Source organism: Panthera onca, chromosome C2 (genome assembly GCF_046562875.1).
Source record: "Panthera onca isolate mPanOnc1 chromosome C2, mPanOnc1 haplotype 2, whole genome shotgun sequence".
NCBI classification, from domain to species: domain Eukaryota; kingdom Metazoa; phylum Chordata; class Mammalia; order Carnivora; family Felidae; genus Panthera; species Panthera onca.
In genome coordinates, this window is record NC_138347.1 from 3616653 (window position 1) to 3642020 (window position 25368).

At 54.9% G+C, this 25368-nt stretch overlaps 1 protein-coding gene across 4 annotated transcripts in view; it reads right to left on the bottom strand.

The window, feature by feature from the left end:
- Positions 1-3202: 3202 nt before the first annotated feature.
- UBASH3A (ubiquitin associated and SH3 domain containing A) overlaps positions 3203-25368 on the bottom strand; it is a 40060-nt gene continuing 17894 nt past the window's right edge. The window contains exons 7-14 of one of the 4 annotated variants that reach the window (XM_060640522.3): positions 22677-22803; positions 17842-17941; positions 14840-14962; positions 13114-13206; positions 10504-10648; positions 9718-9824; positions 7090-7196; positions 3203-3740 (exon numbers count right to left, since the gene is read on the bottom strand). In XM_060640522.3, the coding sequence (XP_060496505.2) occupies positions 3603-3740; positions 7090-7196; positions 9718-9824; positions 10504-10648; positions 13114-13206; positions 14840-14962; positions 17842-17941; positions 22677-22803 (940 nt within the window). In that variant the 3' untranslated portion in view covers positions 3203-3602. The other 3 variants (XM_060640521.3, XM_060640523.3, XM_060640524.3) reach the window with 3 other exon arrangements.

Genomic DNA, 25368 nt, shown 5'->3' on the forward strand with positions numbered 1-25368 from the left:
GCTCCCAGAACGCGTGGAGCGGGGACAGAGGAGCCCAGGAAGCACCGCGACAAAGCTCTTCCCCAAGGCTGGAGCGGGAGGCCATGCGGGTGACCCGTGTTCTTGCCTTTGCCCCTCACGCTAACCTCATCTGCCCACACGGAGTCGGACTCTTGTGTTTCATGCTGAAAAGCAAGGACAAAAAGAAAAAGCAAAGGTCAGGAGAGGTGGTGCACGGAGATGGGCATTTAACAGGCTCGGGTGATGGTGCCATTTGCCACGCGCCCGGTGCTGAGCTGTGCGACGTGGCCCGTGACCAGCTGTCCAGAGCTGTATCTTTCTTTTGTGTTTATATCGGTACTTTTACGCACAGCATCGTCCTGGGGCTGCGGTGACAAAGTACCACAGTCTAGGTCTGCCTCCCGCGGACACCGGCCAGGTTGCATCAGGGCCACCCTAGCGACCTCGCTTTACCTCAATCGCCTCTTTAAAGACCCGGCCTTGACCTCCTGAGGTGCTGGGGCCCGGCCGTCAGCTTATGAATTTTGGGGCACACCGTTCAGCCTGCAAACTTCGCCAACATGACTCACGTCTAAAAAAAGCAATCTCGCATTCGGTTCTAAGATAAGACTCGTTCCAGGGAGAAATCACGGTGGCTGTTTCTTCTCGGGTAACACGGGGGAGGGTGTTTGCCAGGGGATGGTGGCCCCGGGCCTGTCACCACACACGTGTGTCTCTGAGGCACCAGGTGCCCCATCAGACCAGGCTCAGGCTCCTGGACCCTTTGCTGCTGTTTCTCCCCCCCTCCCCTCCCCCCTGCTTTCATCTTCGAAACAGCCCATGGTGGGGCGGAAGGGGGCTTTGGTGACTGTGCACAAATTATTCGCCACATCAGGGCAGGCAGCAGAGCGCGGGGAGCTCTTTTCAGGTGTGTTTTTTTCCAGCTCACAGCTGAGAAAAACCAGAGATGACTTAGGTGGCCCAGGCGGTGGGGGGCGCCGCGGTAATAGGGCAAGCATTTCCAGAGGACGTCAGCAGGGGTCAGTCTAGGCTCACAAACGCAGGGGTGCTGGACAGACCCTCTGAGAGCTTAGGGGATCGTTCTGGGTTTCCGGGCTCCTTGCTCATAGAACTGAAAACTGGCACCAACTGACGATAAACTTCTATTCCCGCCCTTCTGCCGGGCGGCTCTGTTCTCAGGGTCCCGTGCTTATGATGAGGCTTGTTCTGGAAACCAAAAGTGACAGAACTGGGCTTTCCTGTGATTGTGTCAGAATGAGGGGCTAGTTGGGACCAGAATTCTAGAATAGAAAGAAAATGGCATTTCTTGCTATTTTTGTTATAGGGTTTTTTTTAATGTTTATTTTTGAGAGAGAGAGAGAGAAGGAGAGAATGAATGCGTGAGCAGAGGGGCAGAGAGAGAGAGGGAGACACAGAATCTGAAGCAGGCTCCAGGCTCTGAGCTGTCAGCACAGACCCCAACACGGGGCTCGAACCCACAAACTGTGAGATCGTGACCTGGGCTGAAGTCAGACGCTTAGCCAACCGAGCCACCCAGGCGCCCCACGTTTCTGGCACTTTTGACCTTGGAATCTGAGATTCAGACCCATCTCTCCGTCCCTCGCCCACCCCCACCAGCAGCCCAGCAAGGACGAGGGTCAGGGGCTTGTGACCCAGAAGCCTCCCTCCTGAAAGGGTAAATCCAGACACCTTGGGACCGCCCCAAAGAAGGGGCCACTATTTAAATGCCATTTGCTTGATTTGTAAGGTTTTTAATCATCATCATGATTAGTAGTGTCCGGGTGGCACCAGGGGGTATCCGGGAGAGAAAACAAGGAAATACTTCTTCCCAGTCACATACTTGCTGCAGGGAAAGGGGCGGCCGTCCGGGTGCTCCGAGGCAGGACGGACCCGTAGGAGGTGCCCCAGGGCACCCATTGGCTTTCTGGTCGGTTCCTGTTGGGACGTGTGCAGGGTTGTTTCCCCGAGACTGTGTCGTCGACCAGATATGGGAGCCGCCTGTGAGCCGGCTGCCCTCTGCTCTCTCTTCTGTGTCAACCTTAAACTGCTTTATGTTCGGAGACAGAAAAATGATGTCACGAGTAAGTAAAACAAGGGACAGACACTTCTGTCTTCCTCTCCACAGTTAGACTCCAAAGCCTGTGTGTGTCCCTGGGGACGTGGCGCTTCCTGTGCGGGTTCCGGGATCCACTCTGGGTTCACCGTCTCTGCTCCTCAAGAGCTCCACGGACCGCGTGGCCCCAGCCTTGCCCGGGAGACAGCAGGGGAGAGCTGGGGACGGGGAGGGCACTTCCCTGAGAAAGGCCAGGCACGGGTCAGCCACGGTCCCCCGTCGCGACCGTGAAACGTCAGAACTGGAGCGCGGTGGGAGAGCAGGGAGTCCAGTCGGGCTCACCGCACCGTGGCGGGATTTTGTCTGGGGCACTGAGTGCACTGGCGGTGGGGTCCGCTGTGACCAGTGGGTGGTGGGGGGAGAGACTCCCATCGGCCACCTGGACCAGCTGCTTCGGAGTCAGAGGCAGCCCTGGATTTGCAGCATCCTGGCAGGTGTCCCCGTGCCGGTGGGTGTTCCCCCCCCCCTCCACTTGGCCAAAAGGGAGAAAAGGAGAAGCTGGGGCAGGCCTGCACGAGGGAAGCGCGTCTCCTCCTCATACCGGGGCCCCCGTACAAGCAGCCCCATGTGTGGGGTGTGGGGGGTGACGACTGTCCCCAAAGACATCCGCATCCCAATCCCAGACCTGCGGCTGTGTCCCTCACAGGGCAAAAGGGGCCATGCAGATGGGATTAAGCTGCAGGTCTTGAGGCAGAAGCTCGTCCCGGACTGTCGGGAGGACCCTCTATAACTGCAAGAGACCTTCCCGCAGGGGGCTGGGGGTGCGAGGGTGTGAGGCGGTGCAAGCGGAGGGCAGGGACAGACCTGAAGACGCTCCGTGTGCGGATGGAGGCGGAGAGGGCAGGGGTCTCTGCAGCCGGGAACGGCCAGGAGACGGACCCCCCACAGCCTCTGGGGGCCACGGAGTCCGCTGACCTGTCTTAGGAATCCTGACCTGCAGAGCCGGAACGGAAGTGATTTGCGTGTGTGTGTTCGAAAATGCGTGTTGCCCCTGACCGCCGCTCCGTGGTGACTTACTGTGCGGCGATAGAACGGGTACCCGGGGGGCGGGCATCGCGAGCTGCGGGGCCCTGATTTCCAGCTGGTGGGTGGTTTCTGGTGAGATTTTATTGCATATTACGCCCCCTTTGGGTCTGTGTAGACATAGCCCAAAGGGGGTTGAAACAGAACTGGGAGAATGACGGGGAACCCACGAGCCACAGTGCGCAGGTCCTTCTGTCCTTTGTGGTGGGTCACGGTGACCCGCTTCCCTCCGGGCCACGCGGCACGTCCACACCTTACAGGGTCTGAGCTCGCAGGACAGAGGTCCACCTGCGGCGGCTACGAGGGTGGCGGCAGGTGGCTGAACATCCTGGGACGTGAAAGTGCGTCTTGTGCGTCTCCAAATCACACCGAGGGGGCGTCGGACCCCCTCAAACGCCGGCATCGCCCAGCCCCGCCGAGAGCTGGGCCTCGTCGGCACGAGCCGCGCAGAGCACGAGCGAGTCTCTTAGCTGCCCGGGATCCAGTTCCTCCAGTTAAACGCGGAGTTCGAGCCGTGGGTCAGCGTCTTCACGGGAGGGTTCACCAACTCCCATTTCCCTTCCTCTTTATTTTCTTCGCAGAAGCACATACCCAGAGAAGGAATCTAGGACAGAGTTTTCAATCACTTGTTAATATCTTGTAGGAGGTCGATCGATTTTATAGTCGCTCTAGACCCAACAGACAGGCCCTGCTGGGCCGGGGAGGAGGGCACGATGGGCCCTCGCTGGCACCGCTGCCTGAAACATGATGCTGGCGCCTCACACAGCCGTCCGCAGCGGGGCCGCGCCCCTCGCTCCCACGGACCAGGGCGATGTCTGCGGACCAGCAATAAGCCGGTGGCACTGGGGGTGCTGTTGGCATCTGACGGGCAGAGGCCAAGGATGCTGCTGCTGTCTACGGTGCCCAGGACGCCCCGCGGCAGAGAAGTACCCAGCCCGAGGCTCAACGGTGCCCAGGCTACAGCTTGAAGAGTGACTTACATTCTCAAAGTTGGCATCGCAAAAAGATATACGTATTGTTTTCAGAGCCCAGGAAAAAACCGCAAAGTGAGACTTTAGACCTTAATCCCTTCATCTGTAAAATGAATGTGTTTGTGGAAATCTTTGTTTTTAAGGCTTTGTTGTTGTTGTTGTCGTTTGCATGTTTTGCTTTCCTGTTTTTCTTCTCTCTTTTGATGTCTGGAAATTTCTTGGTGAGACAAAATTTGCAGAAATTCCAACATGCGGTGGGGGTCCACGTGGATGATGGCGCTGACTCAGGATGACTCTCTCCTACTTAGAGACACTGTGCATGTGTGTGCGCATGCACGTACATGTACGCACACGTGTACACGTGTGTGCATGCATATGTGCGTGTACACACGTGTGCATGTACCTGTGTGTACACCTGTGTGCATTTGTGTCTGTGAGTGTATGTGTGTGCATGTGCACATGTGCGTATGCATGTGTATATACGTGTGTGTGCATGCATACATGTACATGTGTACCCCGGTGTGCATGTGCATGTGCATGTGTGTACCTGTGTGGGTGCATGTGTGTGCATGTGCACATGTATGTGCACACATATATGTATGCACATGTGTACGCATGCATGCATGTGTATGTACACACACGTGTGCGTGTACCTGTGTGTGCACCTGTGTGCATGTGTGTCTGTGAGTGTATGTGTGTGCATGTGCACATGTGTGCGCATGCATGTGTATATATGTGTGCGTGTGTGCACGCATACGTGTACATGTGTACCCCTGTGTGCATGCGCGTGTGTATGTGTGCATGCGTGCACCTGTATGCACGCATGCATCTATGTGTGCACATGTACACATGTGTGCATGCATGCATGCGTGTGCGCATGCGTGCACGTGCACATGTATGTGCATACACGTATATGCACGCACATGTGTATGTGTGTACCTGTGTGCACGTACCTGTATGTGTACACCTGTGTGCATCTGTGTCTGTGAGTGTATGTGTGCGCATGCACACATGTGTATATGTGTGCATGTGCACACATACATGTACATGTGTACCCCTGTGTGCATGTGCCTGTGTATGTGTGTGCACGTGTACACCAGTGTGCATGCGTGTGTATGCGTGTGAGTGTATGTATGTATGTGTGTGCATGCGCACATGTGTGTGCATGCGCACGTGCACGTGTGTGCACGCATGTATGTGTGCGTGCACGTGTAAGCACGTGTGCCTGTGCAAGTGCACACGTGTGTGTATGCATGTGCACACATGCATGTATATGTACACGCATGTGTGTATACACCTATGTGCGTGCACATGTATACCAGTGTGGTTGTGTGTGCATGCGTGTGAGTGTATGTGTGTGCGTGTGCGTGTACACGGGGAGGCAGCGTGATGGGGTGGGCAAGGGGAAGGTCATGAACGATCTGTTTCTGTCTGCCCTCGATTTGAAGGCCCGTGGCTCCACAGAGCCCCTTGGTAAATTTCTGCTGTGTGCAGGCCAGTGCAGCTTATTTGGGGATGGGGTGGGGTGGGCACCAAAGTGTCAGGATAAAAATGTCAGAGGAATTTGGAAGTTCAAGGCCGGCCAAGGGTCGGGGCAGTGGGTGGGAATGGGGCTGCAAAGACTAATAGGGCTTTGGAACAGCCTCCACGTGCGACGGTCAGCAGCTGGCATGTGCGGTGGCCATCGTGGGGGTGACCTGGAGCCCCAGGAGAGGGGGGAGGGGCGCGGGAGCAGGAGCGGGCAGCACGGGAGCACAGGGGAGGTGGACGGGGGATAGAGCAACAGACGGGGAGCAGGTGCGCGGGGGCCGACGAGGAAAACCCCAGAAAAGTGCATCCTCACCCAGCGTGGCCTCGAGCCCTGTACTCGGAGAGTGGTGGTCGGTGGCCCAGGACCCCTAAGGGCTCGGGAACATCTGGGTCACAGTTGGGAAAGCCCACCTCGGGGGCACTCTGAGGGGCTTCCACTCAGGTCCAGAGGAAAGCGAATGGGAAGAGAGAGGGTGCACGCAGGTATCGCTCTCTGACTCGCCCCCCCGTGAGGGAGGACCCGGCTTTCTCTGGCAGGCAGGGCGGGGCTCCGAAAGCCGGGAACTTTGCGTAGGCACAGAGCCCGTGTGGGCCGGGCAGGGCACGGGGCTGCCCCTCTGCAAACAAGCTGGGGCTGGTCGTGGTCCTGTGACGATTTTGCACAAAGGAACCAGCTCAGGGGCCCATCACCCATCCCAAGTGTCGTTTATGCCACTGTACTCCTGGCCTCAAGGTCACTGGCCAATTAGTTTGATAAAAAGGCCAAGGACAGTGGGCAAGTCTGGCCCTGAGTAGATTTTCGGTGCAGGAGCAGGGGGTGTGTCTGAGCCCCCAGTTTGCCTGCCTTGAGTCATTTCACTGGGTGACGGTCAACAGGTCGGTGCAGACCACTCACTACCCTTCTCCACACATCCGTCACCTGTTAGCTTTTCTTGTGAGTGTTTGCAGAGCCCCGGCCCGGCCCCGGACACGCTGGCCGTCACCGCAAGTGCTTGTGTGTTCCATGGTGGGCTGACTCCAAAGGCGAGGGGTGGGGGTTCCTTTCTGTCCTCTAGCCCCCCACCCCCTGCCCCTGGGTCCCCAGAGCAAGCCAGCCCCGCAGTTGTCCTTTGTCCTCGTATCCACATGGCTTACTACTCACTGGACCATCTGGTCCACTACAGGGACTGCCTGTTTCTTATTTTTCATATTATCTGGGCAGCAAATGGCCAAAGTTGCCATAATGATGATAAAGAGGACAAACCGCTCCCATCAGCCCCCCACCCAGGACCGCCCTTTGTGTAAGAGCAGGTGCGCACATTCTCAGCACACAGGGTGGGTGGGGTGGGGGCGTCCCTGCTGCCCCGGGTTGTCTGGACGCCTGCTTTCATTCTGAGAGGGGAGCGTGATGACCCCGTGTGCTCGGGGTGCTTGACTTCACGGCCCGAAGGGGAGGAAGGGGCGGGCACATACCTTTCTCACGAGCTGGGCGAAGTCTCCGCTGTCGCGGGGAGGCAGCCCAAGGAGCGGGCGGGTGCAGGAGTCCAGCGCTGAGCCGTGGCCCACGATCAGGATGACGCCTACTGTACAGAAAGGGACACCTCGGAGTCAGAGCAGGCACAGAGAGCGCCTTCTAGTAGAACGAGAGTCCCCAAAGTCGTCGGGTGGAATCACCCCCGGGGTACACAAAGCCTTGAGAGATCCCGGGTCGGAAGCGGTGCGGCAGGTAACCCCAAGTTGCGGCTCCCCCATGCGTGTGCACGGTCCCTGCTGTATCACGTCCTCGTGCACCTTCTGGGGGCGGCCGCGCCTGTCGGGAGCTTCGGGGGTGGGACTGCGCTGTGACCTGAGGGACCACCTCTTGTGGGATGTGGTGGCTGCCTCCCAGGCTGGGTCCTTCAGCTTGAGAGGCATCAGCCACCACGAGCCTGCTGATGCCTCTCGCTTCAATAACGACACCCCGAGTCCACGGGTGGAGCGAGTCTTCTGCTGGCGGGCGTGACTGCCGCGGGGACCAGTCACAGCTGGGGGGAGCTGGCGGGTCCTGGTGGGTCCACGAGGTGCTGTGGCCGGCCCCACAGAATCCACCTGGAAGAGGCAGTCGGGTGGAGAGCTTCCCTTGAAGGTTCTGGCCGACACAGAACGATTCATTCTTGCTGCTTCTTGACACTGAATTCTCCAGCGTGACCGAAGCCCTGATGTACTATTTCCTGTTAATTCCGCTCTCACATCTCTGGCCCCCGAAGTCACGGTGCGGTGGCAGCCAGGATGCCACCTGGGAGGCGGACGCACGGCTTCGACTCTGGGCCTGTGCTCTCGGTGCTCGGGTGACGTGGGCACGTAGGCTTCAGTCCTCTGGGCTGCAGAGTCATGCGGTGTGCGTGGAGGTGACACCAGGCTGTGCAGGACGGTGACCAGTTCACAGATAACGTCTGCCCGGGGACCGGTGGGGTCGGCTCTTACCCTCCAGCCCGCCTGGAGTTTTTACTCCTCCTCTGCCGCTGGCCACACCTGTCACGCTCCCGCCTGCCTCGTGCTGTCCCCTCTCCGGCACGGCTCACCTTCCAAATCCGACTTGTCCCGTCCCTCAAGCATTGCATCCTGACAGCCTCAGCCACACGGGGACGGATGGGCTGTGTTCCCTGCGGTGGGCGTCACAAGACAGTGTTCAGAGGGGTTGGAGCTGATTGAGCAGATCCCCATCCCTGTTCCGGAAGGCCTCACCCCTGTAATGGGGGGAGTGTCCTCGGAAGGGCAGGGCATCCCGTGGACACTGAAATTCAGCTCAGGACGGAGGCTCGAACTGGAGCAGCTAGACAGCGGTGGCCTGAGGACGGGCGAAAGGCTCTCACGTCACCGTCTGTCCTGAGGCGCTCTGTCGCAGTAACTGTGCGTAACGGGAGTCTGAGAATCAACCAAATGCCACTAAGCTGTGGCTTCCGGAAGCACATTCCCCGGGGTGCCAACCGGTCAAAATGGGCCATTTGTAAAGCAGCCTCGAGGCCGGCTGTGTTTGGGGGAGCTGGGCGCGGCCAGGTTTGGGTCTCCTCCTACAGGATGTGAGGGAGCGTGTCCCCCTGGCGCGTTGGGACTGTCCGGGGAGGCCAGGTGCTCAACCCTTCCCTGAGAGCAGAGACGGTCTTCCCTCGTCAGCAGACATCTCTGCCTGAGTCTGCGGGATGAGGGACGAGGGATAACCAGGTGGGGAAGCGGGTCTGGTGGTCTCTCACTGCCTCGGAGACTCTTCCTCGGGTTATTCAAAACTCCTAATATTCTGGATGTCATGCCTTTCCCCAACAATCTCCAAAGTCTTGGAGGGCAGAGCGCGTGCCTTCTTCGCGTGGATTTTCCCCACGCCGTTTTATTTGGTCTCTGACACGTCGCTGATGTTCAGCGCGCTAACTTAAAATTCTAAAGGCTCACGTGTCAACTTTTACCACGGATGTTTTCAAATATCCCCCAGTAGGCCCACAGGTGGGTCTAACGCATCCCGGAGCCGCCATGGCGTGACATTGGCACATCGCGCACCATCCGTGAGTACACCGCCCCTCCCCCGCTACCCCCGCCGTCCCACATTCCACAGACTACACCTCAGTCTGCCCCTTCACGTGACCACTTCCCACCCTGCCACGCCCAGCCTGCCGCCGCCACACCTAACAGAATTCACACGGTTTCTCAGGCATGTCCACATTCAGACTCCACACTCGAATTCCGTATTCAGGTTTCTCTAACGGTCTCAACCGTCTACACCTACAGATGTTTTGTTCCAATGTGACCTGACATCTGGTTCGCGTTCCATTCTTAGTCTCTTGTTTCCTAGGGAGCGGACACGAGCGGTTTGTGTTGACCCTGCCATCCTGGATCCCATCGGCTCTCGGTGACAGAATCGGGACCACCCCCCCCCGGGTGGTGGCAGCCACGCGCCCGGTGACTGCAGAGGCCTTCGTGTGACACTGTTGGTTGGGGAGGGGGCGGACGAGGTTGGGGCTTTCCTAAACCCTAAAAATTGGCCAGTTTCCACCCCAGGGGTAAGACCCCACCTCCCCGGGGGGCTGCCCATCCCCAGGGCCGGGGGGGCTGGGGGACGCGGGAGGCCCTTACCGTCCCGTGGGCGGATGCTGGTGATCCATCCGACGCTCACCGCACACCTGTTCACATACTCGTCGTAGCTCTCGGCCGGCATGAGGGAGGCGAGGGGAAACGCAGGCCTGGAGGAGGAGACGGGGGTGGCTGCCACGCCGGCCTGCTGGCCGTGTGGTCAGCGGGAGAAGGAGGAGCCCTTCCGGGAGGGCGGGGCTCTAGGTCCACGTGGCAGTCCAGTGTGGGCCCCAAGCAGGCCGGGGGCCGACGTTCGATCTCTAGTTCGATCACTGAACCCCAGGAGGGTTTGTGACGGCAAAGAGTGGGCCGTGGCGGAGAAGGACAAACCGTGTCTCCTGGACCACACCCTGGCCGGGCTCCCGGAGCCCGCGTCTCACGAGGCCGACCGTGGGCTTCCGTGTCCAACCGCGTGGGGTCGGTTTTAGCGAGGCTCCTGCTATCACAGGGAGCCGGAAGCCCTACCCTTGGTGTCTGCTCCTCCTCGAATCCTGAGCAAACCCCGCCTCCCCTGTCACCCACAGGTGATGCCTGTGCACGCTCACTCTGGCCTGCCTCGGCAAGGCTACTGCCCCATCCCTCAGTAGCGTCCCACCTCTGCCCTGCTCCTTCACTAAAATCCCTCACTTGTCCCCATGATGTTCAAAGCCTTGTCCAGTCCTGGTGCCTGGTCGCACCCCCAGTGCAGTGGTCCCCCAAATATAGTCTTTAATGCTGTCGTGAATCTTTCTTCTTGGGCAGGAGCTACGAAGGTGCCCCACCCCGGCAGAAAGGGAGGGAATGACCCACCTGTAATCCATGCTGACGTTGAAACCCGCCTCCTGCAGCTCGTCCAGGGTCATGAGGGTTGGGGTGGTTTTGCCGGACTCCCATTTTGTCCATTCAAAGATGCCGGGTTCCACTCTTATCTTAATTGTTTTCTCCAGTTTGAGCTCTGGATCCAACGGAATACAAGCGTTTGTAATCCTCAGTGTCCAGATTGGTTTTATGTGAGTCTCTTAAACAATACTTTTTTTAAAAAAATGTGGGTTTTTTTTTCCCTTGGCAAATATTGTTCTGTGATTACTTACAGCTGTGCTATTTCTTTTTTTTAAAGTTTATTTATTTATTTTGAAAGGGAGAGAGAGAGGGAGGCAGAGAGCGGGAGAGAGAGAATCCCAAGCAGGCTCCGAGCTGTCAGCGCAGAGCATGACTTGGGACTCGAACTTATAAACCATGAGATCATGACCTGAGCTGAAATCGAGAGTTGGACGGTTGGCCAACGGACACACCCAGGTGCCCCTGCTATGCTATTTCTAAGACAGAACCCGCCAGATGGTTGAAAGGCATCTGAGGAGCGGTGACGCCTGTCCATAAGGAAGGGGACAGAGTCTGCCCGGCCTGCGAGATGCCACTATCAGTGGGTCACCCTGATGGTCCCATATATCTCTACAGCCAGACTAGCACTGGGCCTCATCATTGATCAAGAGTGAGAGCACACCATGTCGACCAACCCAGCGATCCATGGAAAAGACTCGGCCAATCGAGGAGCACACTAGTCACCGCTGAGGCGCCATCTTGACAGACACCCAGATTGAGGAGAAGGTGAAGGGTGAAGGAGCTGTCTCTTGGAACACCCAGACTTCTCCCAGCTACCCTTCCCGAGAATTTCATACCTCGACCAAGAGAACACCTATAGCATAAGGCCATCTCTTTGAGTGGGGGAAAGAGGGCCTGAATGCTTTTATTTGAAATGGAGAAAATGTCATTAAGCTCCAATGCTGGAAATAAACCAGCTCCCCAGAAGTATTCCAGGTCCACGGAACAAGTTCCTTTGCCAAAGCACATTGACGAAAGGGAGTTACATGGTCTAACCAGGCTCCTGAGTTCCCTCCAGCCTGTGGAGGGCCCGTGTCCAGTGCGAACTGTTGGAGAGGTTCCCAAAGGGTCTTGGCCACTCCTTCTGTGGAGCCATCTTGCAGCCACTTTGTTCTGTGGGTCACATTTTGGGAAATGGCCCATCTGGACAGTCACTGACATGACAGTGAAACTAAGGGTAGCATGTAAGCCTCTCAGATGTCAGTCTGGAAACAGGTCTGTCCTGTTCCAGGACCTGTGAAGAAGGTTGAGCGCCCTCATTTTCCTGAACGACCCAGAATTTATACACTTGGACTTTAAACAGCATCGCGATAATTAAAAAAGACGTTCTGCATATAGACCAAAAGTCCACGAGACATCGTATTAGAGACATTGACGTTATCATCACCGGAGAACATTTCTGAGAACTTTGTACTTCACTTGTCGAGCCCACCCGTCATTAGCTCCAGCTCTCTACCTGGTCCTCCACATCTGCCCCTGCAGGAAAGCCCCAGGCCCTGTGGTGGCTGGGTCTCCATGTAAAGTCAGTACTCAGTGACCACCCTCTATCTCTCTGATAGACATGTCGTGCCTTCCGTGCACCCCAAACCTCCAGAGGTCCTTCCCTTTCTCACTTCCAGCTGGTGGCCTGACCCCCACTGTCTCTAAGAAAGTGGAGGCAAGCCCCCTCCCCCACATTAGCACACCTGCTGTGTCTGTGTCCACGTCTTCTGCCCTCTGTCCCATCACTGTGGGGCTTTGGCCTGTGCTCCCACACTGCTGACTACATCATGTCCACTGCCCCCCCCCCCCGCCCCCTCCCTCCAAGAGGGCAGGGCAGGGCTCCAGCGGCAGACGAAGAACCAAGGCCCCCAGGACAAGCTGCACTTCTCTGGCAGGAACTTTCTTTTTCCTGCAGGCAGAAGCTGCTAAAGACGGTCTGGGGGCTTCCTGAGGGACATCAGCCTTCAGTGGTGCTGGACAGCTGCCAGCAGCCACTCCCCTCGCCCTGGCAAGAGTCATGAGCTTGGCCCTCAGAAGGGACCACAGCTGTTCCCAGCTCTGTGGGCTTTTGAAACCCCGCCTCAGATGCTGTTTTGAAACCACATGGCAGGGGCGCCTGGGGGCTCTGTCAGTTAAGCGTCCAACTTCGGCTCAGGTCATGATCCCACGGTTCGTGGGATCAAACCCCATGTGGGGCTCTGCAGTGACAATGCAGAGCCTGCTTGGGATCCTCTCTCTCTCCCTTTCTCTCTGCCCCTCCTCTGCTCTCTCTCTCTCTCTCTCTCTCTCTCTTTAAACATATGTTAGATACAAGCAGATGCAGGTGGACAGTGTGATGACAGGCTCCTGCACTCGATTAGAATCCTGGCATTCCAGAAATGTTGATGGGCTCAGTGTCTGCTAACAGCTCTCGGAGGACTGGTCCAAAACCGTCTTGCGACTTCTGTGGCCATTCATTGCCACTCATCCGATTCTTCCCCCCCTTCCCTTCCCTCCCCCCTTTGGAGAATAACCATGAGGTCAGGGCCACCTGCGATGCTCACTGCAGCTCTTACCGACCTTCCAGGATGTGTTTGGCTGTCTGCACACAGCGGAGGGCTGGGGAGGTGAAGACGGAGGTGATTCTGATGCCGCTGTCCAGCAGTGCTTCTCCTGGAAAACAGCAGGTGCAAAAACCCCTCTTCACAATTGTAACCTCCCATGGGGAGGACTCTGAGGGCTGGCTCGCTACCTGAGGCAGGCAGGATCTTAAATGGCCCCGAGATTTCCAGCCCCTGGTGCACCCACCCGTAAGGTCCCCGTGAGTGTGGCTGGAGGCTGTGAATGTGGGAGTGTTGTGTCCTACGGCAGAAGCGAGATAATTGCGGGTAAGCCTGACCCATCCGGGTGAGCCCGTTAAAAGCAGAGATTTATCTCTGGCTGTCACAGAAAAAAAGTCAGAGAGCCCAAGGTATGCGGATTCCGCATGCAAGATATTCCCTACTGCAGGCTTCGGAGATGGAGGGGGCCACATGGCAAGGAGCGTGGGAGCTGAGAAAAGAAAGCCCTTTGGTGATGGCCAGCAAGGGAACCAGGACTTCAGTCCTACGACCGCAGGGAACCGAATTCCAAAAGACTGTTGGGGGAAACTGCAACTGTTTCCAAGAGGCTCCGGATGGGAGCTCAGCCCTGCTGACAGTTGGAGTTCAGGCTGTGAGATCCTGAGCAGAGAGGGACAAGCCCGGAGCTCACATTTTCTCTCGCAAAATTAGAGGGCCTGGCCCCTGGGAAAGAAGGGGACCTTTTTAGGAAATGCACGGTGCCAAGCTGGCGAGGCTGTAGGGGAGGCTGTCACGGGCTGGATCGTACCCCCCAAATTCATCTGTGGGGGTCCTCACGCTCCGTTCCTCAGAGTGTGACCTTCTTTGGGCACGGTGTCTTTATAATGACAGTCAGGTTACGATGCGGTCACTAGGGGGCGGGGGGCTCCGGTTCAATCTGACCGGCGTCCTTCTCAAAGGGGGGAGTTTGGACACAGCCATGATGGGCACAGGGGGAGGCGAGGAGGCAACGGAGGCGACGTGAAGACCCAGGGAGAAGGCGGCGTCTATAAGCCCAGGGAGGGGCCTGGAGCAGCCGCCCTCACGGCCTCGGGAGGAACTCAGACGCCTGGCTTCCAGAACCGCAAGAGAACAAACACATTTCTGCTGATGGAGCCACTCCACCTGTGGTACCTCATCAGGGCGTCCCCGGAAATGAGTGCAGAGGTCAAAAACTGCCCGCACGGACACCCCTTCAGAGACCCTGAGCTCCTTCCGGTAACCAGCAGTGTGCAAGCCCACACACCTCCCTCATTTCTTGATTCGGGTCTTTTCATTCATAAAATGAAGACCAGATGAACCCGTTGGCTTTTTTGGCTCCAAAAAGTCAACCATGTGGGACCAGAACCCCAGACATAAAGCATAAGCCCAGACTGAGAGATTCTGAAGTAAAATCAGAGAGGATATGTTCTTTAAAAAAAAAATTTTTAGTGTTCATTCCTTTTTCCTCCCCTCTCTTGTATCTTTCATTCCTTCGGAGCCCCCCAACTATCCATCCTGGGTCAAACCCCTGCACCTGCTCTTACTAGCTGTGTGGCCTTGTGCAACTTCCTTAACCTCTCTGTGCCTGAGCCGCTTCCTCAGCAGAATGGGGTTAATGCTAACACGGACCTCCGCGGGCATGTGGCAAGGGCTCAGTATGCATTAGTGGTCATCGTTGTTGTGATTAATGTTACTATTTCTACCAGAATGATCCCCAGACATACCTGCTACGCGGGACTGGAAAATTCCACACGATGATAGTGGAGGATCATTTTCAAAGTCTTTGATTCCACTGCTCCTTTTGGGCAGACTGCAAGGGAAGTTCAGGTCTGGCCGGTAGTATTTCCCTGAAGCATAAATAATCACCAGGCGTTCAGGCCCACCGACTTAGTGCAGGTTTGAAACCCCCAAGATCACAACCCACATCGGAAGCAAGGTTATCATTTAAATTGTTGTCATCTGTGTTTTTTCTTTTTTCTTTTTTAAAAATTTTTTAATGTTTATTTATCTTTGAGAGATAGAGACAGAAACAGAGTACAAGTGGGGGAGAGGTAGAGAGAGGGACACAGAATCCAAAGTAGGCTCCAGGCTCTGAGCTGTCAGCACAGAGCCCGATGCGGGGCTCGAACTCACGAGCCGTGAGATCATGACCTCAGCTGAATTCAGACGCTTCACCGACTGAGCCACCCAGGCTCCCCTCATCTGTGTTTTTTCTTAAAGGTGCTCTGCGATGTGGAGTCAACCGTGACACATCTCTTCAAATGCACAGGACACAGGTGTCAACCCCAGAAACCTCGAGACCCTCTGTGTCCCCTGAGGTCTCCTCAAGAAGATTCACTCATACAATCTTCTTGATTAAGAAAGGAATGTCTCCATTACTGACTGAGCTAAACTTGATAGACATCTCAAGTTGGCATTAATTACGGAAGGGAAATTCTACCCATCCCCGCAGCTGACGGTGTGTTACATTGTCCCCGGGGACAGAGTGCACATGGCCAGAATGCTCCTTCAGTCGATTGCTAGAAATCAGGTGGATCCGTGGGGTCTCCCCTCAACCCTCCAACCAGAGGCTGCAAAACGCTTACCCTGACTTTGACCTTGAGCTCTATGAGCTGACAATCTGGTGCAAATCCTGGGACCACCAGTTACTAGTTGTATGATCAGAGTCAACTGACTTACTCTCCCTCATTAGTGAAAGGGAGAAATGATAGAGCTGTTACAACGAATCAGTGTGGTAATGCCCGGATCCCAACGCCTGGCTCAGGGGAGGTGGTCGATAAGTGGTAAGCTCAACCTCATATTGAGTTATTGATTACCCCTACAGAGGACACTATGCCACACCAAGCCCTCACGTCCCCCCAAGCAACCCCAAACCTTCCGGCTGCTGGTAGTTTCTAGCAGCCCAGCCTCCTTTCCTGAGAACTGCTGCACATCCTGGGGTAGACCCTGTCACTAACCCTGCCCGAGCACACCAGCCCAGCCCTCCACATGGCCTCCTAGCCCTTCACAAACACAAAGAGGCAGCTTGCTACTTTGAATGCCTTGCTTTCATGCATGACTTTCCTGGAAGCTCCCTCCTTGGCATTTCCATTGGCAGAGACTTTGTTTGAAGAAAGGCTTTCATTAAATGCCAAAACATATCTTGTGTTTTCTGGGGAAAGTCCTATTTGTTTTCTTCCCAGAGAAGGTCCCTTGATGGTATTGTTAACCTGTTCCACGTAGGTCTTTTGTCCTCGTTGACGCTTTATCTGTGAGAAGCAGAGCGTGGAGCTCAGAAGAGGATAAGGATTAGAGCAAAGTTAGGGTCTGATGGTGTAGAGCCTCAGATGGAGGGGGGTCAACTGGCTAGCACCACTGAGAAATGAAGGGCCATATGAGGGCCAGAAGTGAGCAGAAACGAGGAGGAGATCTGGGGTCCGAGGAGAGTCTGGCAGCACCCCCTGAATACCCCATTGTAATTGATTAAACAATGTAATACGCAAAGTTTGGACAAATTAGACTGTCAGTATTCACGTTATCAAGGCCTGCTCGGCCTGTGGAAAGAGCCACCAGGAGCCTCCTCCAGCTGGGACTATCCGGTGTCTTTCCCCTGTAGATGACTCAGTCTTTGGTCAATATTCTTCCTCTTTCCATGATGTCCAATGAACGTCTTTGGCGCTGGTTGTTTTGTGTCAGTTCTCACACCGCCACGGCCACACGCACACTGACGTGGTGTGCGATTTCAATCTGTGGTTTCAATAATTGTTGTATTACAGGGAAGTTTCTTCTCATTGCACGTCTGAATGTCAATTTGTCCTCACAGCCACGTGTCATCCTGTTGTCTCTTTCCTGAGCCTTTGCGTCTGTGATTGATCTTGTTTTATAGAGACAAGCATAGCATCACTTCCGTAGGGTCTTGTAGATATGTTTGGCCATGATGTAATCCGTTCAGAATTTTCCTGGTGCATGCTGGTCATCTGCCGGTGGTTTCCCCTACTCATTTCCCCCCTTTCTTATCCTGCTGGGCTCCCAGAGGAATTCCAAAAGAGCTTAGCTAGACCAGTTACTGTGAATGGATTTTATCACTCTGTTCATTCATTATCTTCAGTTGTACAATTATTTGTGGCTTAGGTGTTGTGGCATGCTGGGCTTTCCATTCAGGGGTGTGCATTGGTATAGATGCGTATCGTTGTGGGTGGGCTGTACTTATAAGCACTGTCCTTCGTTCCTGGTATCCAGTGGGGTGAACTTGGGATAAGCAAGACACATGTTCAAAATATGTCCATCAGTTGAGTTGCACAGCTAAACATTGCAGGGAAGTGACCACAGCAGCGAAGATTATCTCAGAGAGATACAGCAATGAGACTGAGATAGGGTTGAGCCAGCAGCTGAGGGTTCAGAGACCGCAGGTCACAGTGACACAGTGTCAACTCAATGCTGCACTCGCTAACCAACTTGCCGCGTGTGCGTCCAGAATAAAGACGACTGTCCATGGGTCACACCAGCTGATCGCTTACTGTTGATAGCCATTCCCCCATCTTCCACAAAGCATTTGAGGTGAGATACTTACAGACAGTGTGCACGCGTAGAATATCTCCAGAGAAAGATATAGCACGTACCCCTCCCACATATACTATCACCCTGAAGAACGGTGCCACAGGGGACCCGGCTCAGGAAACGGAGAAGTGATGTCATTTGTTAGATCTATGTACTTTCTGGGGCTAGATCCTGCCAGGGTGTTACCTACCATCAGGAGTGGAACACTGCTGCAGCCATGACTTCCCGAAGATTTGATCCACTCTCTCCCCGTGGCGCACCACCAACACACTCTTCCTCGCTATTGTGGCCTGAGATGGTGGAGGAAAGACATGGGCAATTTAACACCCCCATTCTTAGACTTAATGGGCACCTCCCCTCGTCATCCCACAGGTAGCCTAGAAACAGAGTCCTCGTCTTCCTTGCTCAGGGACTGTAGCCCATTTCACCAAAGTCATTGCAGTGAAAGAAGGTTGGGAATTGAAGGTGGGAATCTCTTTAATTTCTGGCCACTTTCTGTTTCCTGGGCATTATGACATTATCAAGGGAAAGAAAACCCACAGGAATAACCTATGCCATACACAGCACACCAACTTGTCTACCTTTCTGTTTCTTCTAGGTCCTTACCCCATGTCCCTCCAGACTGCTCTCATGGAACACCACAGGCTGGGGGCTCATCAGCTACAGATCCTTATTTCCCATAGTTCTGAAGGCTGGAAATCTGAGATCAGGGTGCCTGGCGATCTTCTGGGCTGACTTCTTGCTGGGTCCTCACGGGGGGGGGGAGGGGCAAGGGATCTCTGTGGGGTCTCTTGTATTGTAAGGGTTAAATTGTAGTGTAGGGCTAACCTGTAGCCTTAACAAATAACAGCTTTGTTTTAACACTATAGGTTAAAAGATAACAGCCTTATCCTATCAATCAAGGGAGGGATTAGTGTTTGATTGGATTGGGGCAAGGGCCTGTTTGAACTGTTTCCACCTGGGACCTATTCCTTTGTTCTGTTCCCAGGTGATAATAAGATAATGTGGTGGGCTATAAAAACTCTGTACCCCGGCTGTTCGAGACCTCACTCTGGTCAAGAGTGTCGGTCCCGATCAATCGGTTTGCCTTGCCTCTCACTGCAATAAACTTTGTTGTGACTGTCACTGGTGCCCGTAGCATTCTGTTTCAGTAGTCGTGTGGATGCAACAGGATAAGGGCACTAATCCCATCATGAAGACCCCACCTCCCCTGACCTAATCGAGTCCCAGAGGCCCCACCTCCTAATGCTAGTACATTGGCAGTTAGGATTTCAACATACAAATTTTGGGGGGATGCAAACATTCAGACAAGAGTATCACTCCACAGTGACTTCTTAGGACATTATCTATATCTATACATATATATTATCATATAATAGATACTGTGTATTTTCTCTGCGTGTAGATACTGCTGTTAGCATCCCTGGGGCCTAGCATACTGGGAGCATGCATGTCAGAGACTAGGACACAAGCTTCAGTTCACAGATTCCCCACCTAGGGACCTTGGATCTCATTGGGACCAAGGGAAAAACATAGAAAGATGACTCATAGAAGAAGATGAGAGGCAGAGGTGGCAGGTCCTACCACAGCAGGAGGGCTGGGGGGACTTCAGGTAGGACATGGAACTTGGTCATGCCTGGAGCCAAGGTCACCGGGGATGGTGGGCCAAGGTCACTGGGGATGAATGGGCCAAAGTCACCAGGATGGACTGGCCAAGCTCACCAGGGATGGTCAGAATGAGAAGGGCACTGGGCAGGCAGCTGTAGCTGGTGGTCAGCTTGTCTTTGCCCAGTTCCTTTTCCGCAGATGGACCCTTTCCTCCTGCTTCCCATCTTTGGCCTCATAGCAGTTTGAGGCTGGGCTTAGGGGTGAGAAGGAAGGAGCCGATATTGTGTGTTTTTGCTGCAGAGCGGAGTAAGGAAGGGAGGCGGCGAGACATGGCCCTCCTCAGCATGGAGCCCCATCACCAATCCCCAGGCCCGCTCTGATTTCTCCCAAATCCTAGAATGGAAAACGCAGATGCCTTGGACACCCAGCACCCTGGAGAGACAATGACACATCTGTACCCCAGGCAATGCTACTGGCCCTTCCCTTTCAGATTTGATTCTGCAAACAGAGTGGAGCCTGGAGGGTCTGCACCAGCTGCCTCCTTTCTCAGCACTTCTCTGAGTTTGTCGGCAGGGTCAAGTGGCACCATGTGTTGGGACGTGCTGAGAAGGAGGTGGCGGGCAAACACCACGTGCCTCATGGTGTTCTTAGGGCCAGTACCACGGACAGCTCCTGCCAGCCCCTCGTCCCTCGTGAAGTCCACAGCCACGCACAGTCTCCAGCGGCTTAACCCGCCGGCCATTCCTGGCCAGTCTGGCTGCCTTCTGATGTGTGCATGAAATGTGTTGCTTGTGAGCCCGTGGAACATTCCAAGTCTCCATGCACAGGTTCTCAGGGCCTCGGGGCCCATGCTCCAAAGTGGACATATGGTCAAAGCAAAGCCAATATTATGATGGTCTCTTAATACAGGGTGCAGACGTTTGGTTCTGGAGGCAAACACCCACCTTCTCGGGTAGAGCACCAAAGGGAAGTTGGTCTTGTCTTCCACTTGTGAAGTATGGTTGATGCCTATTTTCACCAGGATGCCTTTCCCCAGGAGGATGAACATTAAAATGTCTCATCCCTGCCCCCTGCCTGCAGGCAGATTGCAGGACACACAGGGCTCCCAGCCTTAGTCTGCTTACTGAGTCTCCAAGTACTGTTGATCGCTTTGGGCTGGGGTTTTGAGTTTGGAGCATCTTCTTCCCTGGGTTTTTAAATTTGGAGCATTTGAAATTTGAAATGCAGAGCTTTGCAACAGGCGTATCAAGAAAAAGTGCAGGGTCCACGGGGAGTGGAATGACCTTGCTTTTGAGGTCCAGGGGATACCAGGGCCGTGTCGCCTCTTTAGACACGAGGTCCCCGGGTGGAGGTTAAGTGTAGCTGCTGTAACAACACATCACCGCCTGGAGGCTGAGAGCAAAAGACACGTGTTCCTTCAGAGTCTGGAGGCTAGAATTCCGAAGTCACCATATCAGCAGAGCCGTGCTCCCTCTGAGGCTCTAGGGGGTGATCCTTCCTGGCTTTCTCAGCTCCGGGGCCCCAGCAATCCCTGGATTTGGCTGAGACACTTCAGTCTCTGTCCCGATACTCAACACAGCCTCCTCCTCTGTGTATCTGCGTGCTCTTTTCTTCCCCGTGGGTCAGATCCCCTGTTTCTCCCTCTCCTAGTGGCTGCTGTGATTAGATTTAGGCCCCCCCGGGACACTCCCCATCAAGACCCTTAGCTCAGCCCCATACGCAAAGACGCTTCCTCCTTATAAGAGACCATTTGCAGGTTCCAGGGATTAGCTCCCCATATCTTTGGGGCCGTTCTTCAGCCTACTGACGTCCATTCACCAAAGCTGATGCCGCTGTATTCTCTCCTTACCATACGGAGGGGGGACCTCAGAGCAGGTGAGGAGCATTCGGCTCACAGGGAGACATCTGTCGGGCTTTCACCCATTTAGAGCCGCGGCGAGTTCAGACACAGGCCAAGCTGTGGGCCGGCCCTCCCATTGCAGCTTCTCCCGCCCTCCATCTGGAAAGGGGGGCACGGCCTCAGGGAGCCCCACCCCAGTCCATGCCCTCTCCCCTGCAGCCTACCAAGGGGGGCAAGTCCCGCCTCCACTGTGCCTTCCGGAGTCTGGGCAGTCTGGGTAAAGGAGCCCCGGTTTTGTCTGTCTCTGGCTCCCAGCCAGCGGCCGCTCTGCCCGGGGCCGCTCTGGAACTGGAGATCCATCTACAGGGGACGATCTGTGGCCTCCCAGTGCCCAGCGTCCTGTGCTCAGCTCTTATCTGGACCAAGCCCACCTCAGCCTGGAGGCAGCCTCTGAAGGGCTGGTGGCTTCTTGGTGAAGGAGGGCGAGTTTGGATTTAGGGTGATTCGATCAAGAGTCCCGATGAGGGTCTTCATTTGGTCATTCGGTGATTCATCCAATGAGACTTACAAACCAGGCCCTGAGCCAGGTGCTGAGGACACAGGGACAAGCCAGACAGCACAGGCCTGCTCTCTGCGCAGGAACAGACTCTCAGCACTAAGGGCCTGGCCTGCGGTGGGCACCTTGTTTCCCGTAATCCTCCAAAACAACCAAGTTCAGGGGCGCTTACGTGCCTGAGTGGCCCCCGCAAGCTTCCTCCCCTCCATAAGTCTCAGTCTTCCCATCTGTAAAATGAGGACTGACATATCCTATGCTGGCTGCAGGTGGCCGGGATGAAGTCCTTGTGCAGTGTGGGGGCACAGGAGGTGGGGCCTGGAGGGACCACTTTGGAGACTCCTCGGGTCAGAGAGGCATCCCCACTGAAGTGGGAAGTGGTCAAGGGCTGGTTGCACATGCTGGCCTGCCCCCTGGGGCTTCTTGGGAAAGGAACCAGAGGGCCAGCCTGCCCACCGCCCTGACAGCGTCGGGGACACCATGTCACTTGTGTGATTTGGAGGAGGGGCTGCCTGCTCCGAGGAGGTCCTGCAGGCAGCCTTCACCCATGCACGTACACCTTGCGGGTGGCAGGGCCCCCGTGCCCTTGCTGTGCCCCAATGCCTGGCCCTGCGGCCTCTGGCCCTCACGATTACCGAGCACCAGCATCCTCTCTCCCAGTGCAGGCTTGAAAGCTCAGAACCTCCAACTTTTGGGGCTCTGGGGGAGGTGGCTTCTTCAGGGTCACACAACTTGCTGAGATCATTGGTATAAGAGTCCGGGATTCTGGGTAGGGCTGTGTCCCTGCGTTTTCCCTGCCTTATGTCCTGGCATCATTACTGACAGAATGACAGACACATGCTTTGTGTTCTTGCAATGCCCAGCAGGCTGCCGTGAGGGGCTCGCAGCCCGGCTCACAGCTATGGGGCGTCCATCCCTCTGCCCCCTGGGTCTGTAGCCGTACCCGAGGGCCTGAGTCTCCCAGGGAGTTGACATAAAGTGTGGTTTCCCTTCGTTCACCTTGTAAAGCAGGGAATTCTGTCACCTGTAAAGCCTGGATGCTGCTAACGTCCCTCGGCGTCTGTGGAGGGTGCGGTTCTCCGTTTCGCCTGCTGCTGGCTTCCCCGTCCTTTCTGGAGGCCAGGTCCATGGCCAGGCTGAAGGTGTACGTCCTGTGGAGGAAGAAACGAGGGTGCTCTTGTCATGAAGGCATTGGGAAGCGACCTGCCCGCATCTGGTCACGCGTGTGTGTGGGAATGCTCACAACAAGATGGGCAGGTAAGGTCATTGTCGAGGACACAACACGATGGTGTGTTCAAGGAGCTCAGTACTCAGCGCATAACAAATCCCGAGTAAATCTTGGTTGTCCGTCATCACTGTCGCCACCGGTTATGGGCTGAGCCGTGTCTCCTTGACATCTGGAGTCCTGACCCCCAGTACCTCAGAGCGTGACTTTATTGGAAATGGGGTCTTTAAAGAAGTAATTACGGTAAAATGTGGTCAGCAGTGTGGCCCGATTCTATATTATAAGAAGAGACCAGGAGGTACAGAGAAACACACGGACGCTGGCACAGAGGAAAGACCATGAAGAAGCACTAGGAACGTGGCCGTCTACACGCCAAAGAGAGGGGCCTCTGGAGGAACCAGGCCTGCCGACACCCTGATCCTGGACTTGCAGCCTGTGACCCTGACAGAATAGATGCGGGTGTTTTCCGCCCCCGGGGTCTGTTGTGCGGTAGGGTGGTCCAGGCAACCCAGTACCATGTCCTCGTAGATTCACCTTCTGAAATAGCCAACGGTGGGAAGATAGGTGTGGCTGGGATATAAGAATGAATAAGCAGTGAAGAGACACATTAAGATCTAGGGAAACACGGAGGAAAGGGGTGGGACGCAGGGAAGAGATCGCTACCTGTCCGACCAACCAAGAGAGATGCGGTGAGGTGGGCACGCCTCCAGGTGGCCTGGGAAGGACGGAGGGGAAAAGTCACAGCTAAATAGAGTGGTGTGAGCTCCTCAACATGAGAGGGGCCATGCAGGTGCCCCAAATGAATGTCTGGAAGGAACAGGGAGAGCGGCCAGAGGAGGACAGAGAAGGGCATCTGCCTGCTCCACGAGCAAGAAACTGGCCAAGTTCCCAACGGGAAATTATCAAAGGAGAAATCATGTTTATAAATTCTATGTTGAAATAATCTACAGTCAGAGCACCTGGGTGGCTTAGTCAGTTGAGCCTCTGACTTGATTTCGGCTTGGGTCACGATCTCATGGTTTGTGAGCTCAAGCCCTGTGTCGGGCTCTGTGCTGACAGTGTGGAGTCTGCATGGGATTCTCTCTCTCTCTCTCTCTCTCTCTTTGCCCCTCCTGTGTGCATGCTCTCTCTCTCTCAGAATAAAAGTAACAAACTTAAAAAAATAAATATAAAAATAATCTATAGTCAACAACCAAATAATCCAACTAAAAATGGGCAGAAGACACGAACAGACATGTCTCCAAAGAAGACGTTCAGGCGGCCAACAGACACATGAAAAGATGCTCATCATCACTCATCATCAGGCAAATGCAAATCAAAACCACAGTGGTTTTGACCTGTCAGACTGGCTAAAATTAACAACCCAAGAAACAGCAGGTGTTGGCGAGGATGTGGAGAAAGGGGAGCCCTCGTGCACCGTTGGTGGGAATGCAAACTGGTGCAGCCGCTCTGGAAAACAGTACGAAAGTTCTTCGGAAAGTTAAAAATAGAATTACCCATCGGTCCAGTAATTGTGCTACTGGGTATTTACCCCCCAAACACAAAACACGAATTCAAAGGGATATGTGCACCCCTATGTTTATAGCAGCATTATCTACAGTAGCCAAATTACAGAGAGAGCCCAAGTGTCCACCAGCTGATGAATGGATAAAGAAGATGTGGTATATAGATACAATGGAGTATTACTCAGCCATCAAAAAGAATGAAATCTTGCCATTTGCAACAGTGTGGATGGAGCTGGAGGGTATTATGCTGAGTGAAATCAATCAGTCAGAGAAAGCCAAATACCGTATGACCTCTCTCATGTGGAATTTGGGAAACGAAACAAATGAGCAAAGGGGGAAAAAAGAGAGAGAGAGAGACAAATCAAGAAACAGACTCAACTGCAGAGAGCAAACTGATGGTCACTAGAGGGGAGGTGGGTGGGGGATGGGTTACTAGATGATGGGGATCAAAGAATATACTTATGATGAAATTAATTAATTAATCTAATTTAAAAAATCTACAATCTGAGTGGAGAAGAGGAGCAGTAGCTAGAAAGGGAAACAAGAAAAAAGGGCTTGTGCTTGAGTTTGTTTTTAAGGATAGCCGTGTGTTTGTTTGCTGGAGGGAATGACGGGGGGAGAGTCTTAGGAAGGGCAGATGCTGGAGCGGAGCCCTCGGAGGGCGTGGGATGCCTGGGGGCCCGGGGTGTGGGGCGCCGTGGAACCCTGGGCAGGAATTCCAAAAGCCCGGTGTGGTCTGATGGGGGAGAAGGGCACGTGGGCCCAGGCTGCAGGTGGGCGGGTGGCCTGGTGGCCAGAGCTGGTGGCCTCTCTTCTGACTGTTCACCTGTCACTGTGGCCAAGAGTGAAGAATACGGTAGGTGACCTCTGGGTGAAACGAAAACGTCAGAAACGAATCGTCCGGAGGGCGGACACCCGGGCCGCAGCCGGTGTGGTCACGGAGGGAGAGAAGGGGAGGTGATGTGCTCATGGGGATGACCGATCAG